Consider the following 7,371-nt stretch of genomic DNA (forward strand, 5'->3'; position numbering starts at 1 on the left):
CGGACTGTCCGTTTACCCATTTAAAGTCCCTACCCTAACTACCACAATACTAACAGCGACAAAATCATTTCCATTACAGATAAATATCGATATAATTATAATAGGGCATATTAAAACATTGAATCGAGTTTCCCACTTATTCATGTTTCCATTCTGTAAAGGGTAATTCAATTATTTGTGAAGTTTACAATTGTTAATAATGATACTAAAAATAGTTTAAAACTAAGTACTTGCAATGACAAAATTATTTTATGTCACCTGTATGACGTATTTCAAGTATGAGAAAGAATATTCACACACTGTGTACACAAATGTACCTTCACGTTTCAGGTGTTTTGCACACTTTAAACGAAACAGTCATCCAAAGAAAAGCTTCTTTAATAGACCAACACTAATAGTATAATGATGGAAATAACGGTTAGGGAAAAACGGCTTTTAACTGCGAATAACTGTTTATTGTTGCTGAAATATTAGAAGAAATGGTGGAACTATTGTCAGAAAAGTTTTGTCAGTAAAACATACACGTGACCTGGTCTTCTCGTAGCCTTTCAATAAACTTATAACTTAAATTGTGTCCGTCTGGGGTGGGGGGTCTGGGGGATGGGGGCTATGGTTTTTGAAGAAAAAAATAATTTGTTTTTGATTCTGAGAAAAAAAAAATGTTTGTTTCACCCTCACCTGCCACTATATGTAATGCTAAAATTGAAAGAAAAAAATTGTTTTCGACTTGTCGCGAAAAAAATCGCCACAGGCGAAAAAAAAAATTGTCCTGAAAAAAAAAACATACCCCCCCCCCGAAAATCAAATGGTTGCTGCCTAAGAAGGATTGGAATCTCGCGGTTTATCGTAATCTCTTCCGTGGCGAGACTTCGCTACTCGCCACTATTGCTACTATTACTACTCGTCACTTACGATATCGGAACGTTAATTTTTTGTACACATGCATCGAGTTGTGTTCTTACTTTTGTCACGTATAGACAATGTTGTAATGGTAAAGGACTTAAATGTAGTTATTATTGATTATCACTCAAGTTTCAATTGACGAAAAAGCATAATTAAAGTGTTTTATTTGATGGACAATGTAATGCAATGTGTAAATGTGTTTGTATGTTAGCTTCTGTAAATTTTTATTTTCAGTCAACATGGTCAATATTGTCAAAGAAATTAAAAAAAAAAATTATTCTTGCAAATGATGTCATTATAGCTATATGCGAATTTGCATCTTCGGAAACCATCATTTTCGGGGAAACAGGTGCAAAACCATTTCTGTGGCAAAAAAAAAGAACTGACCACACATTTCAGGACGAATTACCGCATTGCGTTTTATATACATGTCAGTGGCTGGTCATTATCATAAGTTTGGAACAAGTACTGTTAAAGAGGGAGCACACTGGTAAACCCTATAAAACTGTCTCTGCATGTTACTTTAGCCGGTTTCAATCATGATAAACATATAGGCATAAAAGAAACGTTAGCCAGTGTGTTATAAATTATCAATGCAAGCAATTTTTTTTAATTGTACTAATAACATTACATCTTTAAATGCACTTTTGCTTCTTATCAGAGCACTTACATCAATTCGTGCATGAATTAATAGGGCAACCTTATAGTGTCAGCTCTCTGTCATACATGTATAACGGTCTCTCAAGTAGTCCGTCATGGAATTATTCCTGGTTATGTATTATATATGTATAATACAGAAATTAACTTGAAAAGAGCAACTTGTCATATATATCAAAGAAGATTATCTTTTTCTGACTGTACATTGGTACACTTTCATATGAGGTACGTAACAGCAGTTTACATCAAGTATTAAAACAAAAGCAATACTTTTCTGTTTGTAACTTTCATGCTTCCTAGGTCTAGACGGTAGCGTCTATAGATATCTATCATTAAAAGTCTTTGTAAACATAACTACAATGTTTATTGTCTAACACATATCCAACTATCTCCGTCATCACGTGACTTTTACACTTCTGTTGTATATCATTAATGGCCGATAGATTATCAATGAAAGTGAACGGGGTACATAGATAAAACGGTCATAACTTTTTTGTTATAAAGTATATTTTTCCTTCTAACCCCGCGTTTTACAGTTTATAAATTTTTACAATTAAATATGTTTTAAGTTTTAGTTCAGAAATATGATTTCGTGCTTCGAAATAAGTTTGAAAATTGAGGTGACATAGCCACACAGCCTCCGTTGACATCTTCGTTAAAACTCGACAAAATTGCAATGGGACCTTTTTGTAAAATCAATTTTCTCAATTAATTTATTGTTACTTATATCCTTCCAACCTCTAAAAAGATCGACAACATATTTATTTAAAGTAAATGACAAACCATATCAGTTCAGGTATTAAACTTTTTGCTTCGAAATTTGTTTGAAAAGTTCATATTTTGGCAGTCTTCAGCAATATTTTCAAAATGGCGGACACTGTTGAAGGTTCATAACGACACGACATGCCGGTATTCATTTAGTTATAAATCAAAAAGTAATATTTCAAATATTTATCAAAGTGTGTCTTTTTGTACTGAAGAAATTTCTTTTTTCACATGTTCTTCAATAAATTTATTAGAAACAGTCTCTCACACTAAAAATAAAGATTTACATGCACCGACCATGCAGTTTAGAACATTGATAGCGTGGGGCGACATGGACATATATATATTTTTGAAGATTTGTACGATGAAAATCGTAAAATTGTTAGATGCATGTCTTTTCGATAATTGTCTTACCTTAATGCAGCATATATTTAAACACTATTTCCCTCTGTGAAAGTGGATACATGCTATTTGTTTTGATAAAATTTCGAAGTTACATATAACAAAATGGCGACCAAATAATTTCAAACGTAGAGGATGTTCGACACTTAGTTTACACATGCAAATAATTCAATAAGATTTAACTGTTTGTATTGCAATTAAATATGACACGTTATTGTAACTCGTATGATAATTAAGGATAAAGCAAGATTGTATTGTGAAGATATTAATTAAGTCATCAACGTGATCAAACAAAACAAACATGGCAACGTGACCTAATCACGATGTAAATTTTGACAAGACTTAATATATATATTAGTATTATACGATTGTTTATGAAATCATTTTATGATAATATTTTATATCAACGAAAGGAAACCACGGATGGGTTGAAACAAAGATGCAATATCTATATATATATATTTTGAAATTATTACTTGGGTAACCAGTACATTTTACATAACCATAATTAAACCAGTCACATACAGAGTTATCGAACCTAATTATGACTGGAATAGTTGCATATGCAGTAGATACTTTTTGTACAATGTTGCCTTGTATTGACTTTATAACGCTCTACTACTAATATACATGTACAACACTGACTTTTGTCTATCAAGGATAGATTGAATATGCTTACCGGTACTTCAACATCATTTGAACTTTGGTGAACTGAGCTGTCTCATTCGATTGACAATCATACCACATCTCTTTACTCGTAGGTTTTAAATTCCAATTTGGTATAAAAAAACTAATTTTACAATAAATGTCTTTCTTAACATGATAACTAAAATGGTTATTGTCTAACAGAAGATACTTTTTGTACAATTTTGCCGTGTACATGTATTGACTTTATAGCTCACAATTTCGAATATACATTGTACATGTAAACCTATTTTTGTCTATCAAGATAAGAAATAACAACAGATTGAATAATTACTTACATCAACATCATTTGTTTTGTTGGTGAACTGAGCTGTCTCATTCGATTGGCAATCATACCACATCCCGCATCTCTTTACTCTTATGTCTTAACTTTAATTCGGTACAAAAACTATTTTTTGTACATGTATTATGTATGGACTGTTGGTTTCATGTGATAATATTTATCGACCTGCTATGCTGTATAGGTTTTGTTGATGGTGGTTGACATACATTCATTGATTCAATCATTGTACATGTAGACTACTAGTTTTCAAAATCTTCATTTGATATTGGATGGATAGTTGTCTCATTTCAATCATATCCCATGTCTTCTTGCCTATTTTACTACACATACATGTACTTATAGACATTTATAATCACACAGATTTATATGAAAAACTGGATTGATAAAGGCAGTGACAAAGAAAGAGAATCGTCAATATACACTCAACACCAAGCAGATTTGAAGTATTAAATGAATCTGGCATGTAATGGAATTTAGACATTTATAATCACACAGATTTATATGAAAAACTGGATTAATAAAGGCAGTGACAAAGAAAGAGAATCGTCAATATACACTCAACACCAAGCAGATTCTGAAGTATTAAATGAATCTGGCATGTAATGGAATTTAAAAAAAAGATGTTCAATGATTTATTTTTATGTTCAAATATAGAAATAATCCAATTTAACCAAGGTATCACATGATCATCTATCAAGTCACTATCAAAGTTCCCTACACACAAAGTGTAGCTCTCAAGTTTTGGTATAAGAGATTGAATGTTAATGATCCAATGAAATATTGTTGGTATATCCTCCATAAATGATATTCAGAGGAACGTTCTGGTCAATAGTGGCATTCAGTTGTACCGATAAACTAATATTTCTATTTCTATTTGAAGGCATGCCATATGTTAGTCCACATGATTAGTGCATGAATGGCCAACTGCTGTTGGCACGCAACTGCTTAAGACTTTTTTGGGGACTTGAATCCTTGTGCCTAGACTTTTCTTCTTAACATTCACCAGTTTGAGCATTTTGGAAAATACTGGGAAAAAAGATGCAATATAGTTACATGTGGCAATAATAATACAATAACATATGGCTTAAACAATTCCAATATCAAATATGTCAATAGCAATATTACCTCAAGATCTCTGCCCGAACAATTATATTTGCAAAATTTATGTTAGATTTCTAGGGGTTTATGCAAATTCAGGAATTATTTATACTTGTAGCAATGTTTGTTTCTATTGTTTTAAATATTTTGCAATATTGTAGGATCAAAAGATGTCGCATAAAAAATAATCATGTATTTTAATTTAATGGTGCCTGCTAATAACAATGCTTCACAACAAAACTATCTATATATATATGTACACATGATTACTTGTGTAGCACATTGTCACACCATGCATGTGTGTCTTCAAACGACAAATTGATATTTTCATATCTACACTGTATTGAAAACAAACAAACAAAAGAGTATGGGAAAATTTAATATTGAGTGACTTAGAAAAATAAGTTGGAACTATTTGGATCTATCTTGATATGAATATAAATATATATAATATAATGACTGAATGATAGCCAACGACAAATCTTAAGGGGCGATGGATCATAAAATTAGAGAAATTTATCATTGACCAAAGAATTATGCAAATAATGTAAAGGTCAGATATTACTAACCAGACAAAAAATGTACACCTTGCATAAACCAAATATATTTTACCTTTTCCATATGATTTTTGAAAAAAGCAAACAAGTTAAAAAAATTAAAAAAATGTTTGCGAACATGTCGCCGAGAAATGACAAGTTTTAACAGGAAGTTCATGATCACTGACAATAATATCCCTTTACATGGTATAGCACCCTGGGATATAACTTTGAGCCAAATATTTAGTACTAAATTACAATGAATTAGTATCATTAGCATACAAGTCTATTCTAATTCTTACAATACAGGTACTAGTTGAACGGACATCAATCCATCAGTCCAACTGTAATCGAGAGTTTTTTCTGGGTCTTCCTTGATAAATCTTGATATCTTTTGTGCGACAATGTCAGCTGTTGATGGTGTCAAGGTTGGTGCAAGTACTGCTGACACTCTCCTTGGGTCCTTGCCATCGAGCAGCACTTTTCTGTTCATCCCAACATGATCTTGTAATCGGTTTTCTACTATGATTTGTATTATGGTAGGGACATGGTGATAGTCTTTGTCCTCCCTTTTAGCATACACTAACCTCTGAATACCAGTCTTCCTGTAGTATCTCTTGATACCTATAAATATTTTTTAATGTATATAAATACTCAATAGTGTTCCAAGTGATAGACGACCCAACAGGTCAAATATTTACGGACTTCCCAAAAAAGTTTGAATTGCAGTCTGCATATTATGGAGGCTGACAGTATTGTTCTTATTCCATAAACAATTTTTCCAAATAAAAACAAGAATGTGTCCGTTGTACATGAATGCCCCACTCGCACTATCATTTTCTATGTTTAGTGGATCTTGAAATTGAGGTCAAAAATCTAATTTGGCATTTAAATTGGAAAGTTCTTAATAGGGAAATATGTGTAACTAAGTTTCAGGTTGATTCGACTTCAACTTCATAAAAAAACTGCCTTGACCAAAATCTTTAACCTGAAGCGGAACAGATGGACGAACGGACGCACAGACTAGAAAACATAATGCCCCTACTCCTATCGTAGATGGAGCATAACAATAATAGTTTACCCTAGTGCTGCCATCTTTATTGACCATCATTTGCCTTTGGCAATGATCATTATTATCCAGGGCTGCTAACAGATTGCGAGCACTGTATGAAACTGGATTAAAAGAATGGCACATCGAAGCATATTTAAGGATTAAGTTTTGGAAATTTTCCAATTCAGCTGTGCTCCTGAAAAAAAGTAAATAATAAGTGAATCTGTAAGCTACTGCTCACTAATGATACCCCCATTTAAATATAAGGTAAACAGGAAGTTAATAAGTAATGAAATTGAAAACATATTGCACAGTAAAGCATGCTCATATAAACCTTAATACCATATTTCAAAGAGCCGTAATGTGTAGTTTGTTGAAAATTATTTTTACCTCAGTGTAAAATTAAAACTTGGCTCAAATTCTTCACCAGACGAATCCTCTTCCATCGTGCATGCCTCATCCTCATCAATTGTAAGGCTAAAAGAAATCAATTTTACACAATGAGACATTAATCATGAGGCATTTACCATTTGCTTTTATTTTTTCCCACCGACTAATTCATTACAAAAGTATGGTGGAAAAAGTCAATGTCATTTTTATATTTCTATTTGTTTAATATATCAAATGAAACAAAAGTATATTATAGGTCTTGATTCGAAGTTGCGACACAACATACTGCCATATTTTAATTTTTAATTTTTGCAGTACTGTACATGAAGTGAAAGTGTTTATATATTATATCATGTATATGTTACATTTACATTTTAAAATATAATTAAAAATCTACTTAAAACCTATGTTTTACAGATTTGTTAAACTTAATTTAATACAAGTTTCTGGCAAACAAGTGGTCCATAACAAGATAACTCACTCAAAAGGGTTGATGAAGGAAGTAGGCTTTTTTTTCTTTCCACTACAAATTTTTTCAAGTCCAAACATATCCGACTCTCTGAAAAATGACACAATGATTA

At 31.9% G+C, this 7,371-nt stretch overlaps 1 protein-coding gene across 1 annotated transcript; it reads right to left on the reverse strand.

Moving 5' to 3' along the window:
* Positions 1-5,583: 5,583 nt before the first annotated feature.
* Positions 5,584-6,966, reverse strand: LOC139494411 (uncharacterized). Its single transcript, XM_071282574.1, has 3 exons — positions 6,791-6,966; positions 6,316-6,596; positions 5,584-5,973 (listed from the first exon to the last, which is right to left on the reverse strand). Exons 1-3 carry the CDS (start codon positions 6,907-6,909, stop codon positions 5,648-5,650), a joined length of 726 nt encoding a protein of 241 aa, XP_071138675.1. The 5' UTR covers positions 6,910-6,966; the 3' UTR covers positions 5,584-5,647.
* Positions 6,967-7,371: the final 405 nt, after the last annotated feature.

The sequence above is a fragment of the Mytilus edulis genome, chromosome 11 (assembly GCF_963676685.1).
Source record: "Mytilus edulis chromosome 11, xbMytEdul2.2, whole genome shotgun sequence".
Taxonomy (NCBI): domain Eukaryota; kingdom Metazoa; phylum Mollusca; class Bivalvia; order Mytilida; family Mytilidae; genus Mytilus; species Mytilus edulis.

Excerpts from the sequence above, each read along its gene's own strand:
- LOC139494411 (XM_071282574.1), bottom strand. The coding sequence starts at position 6,909 with ATGTCTCATTGTGTAAAATTGATTTCTTTTAGCCTTACAATTGATGAG. Across the intron at positions 6,597-6,790 it reads AGTTTTAATTTTACACTGAG|GAGCACAGCTGAATTGGAAA; the intron begins GTAAAAATAATT and ends ACTTTTTTTCAG. Across the intron at positions 5,974-6,315 it reads TAAAGATTTTGGTCAAGGCA|GTATCAAGAGATACTACAGG; the intron begins GTTTTTTTATGA and ends AAATATTTATAG.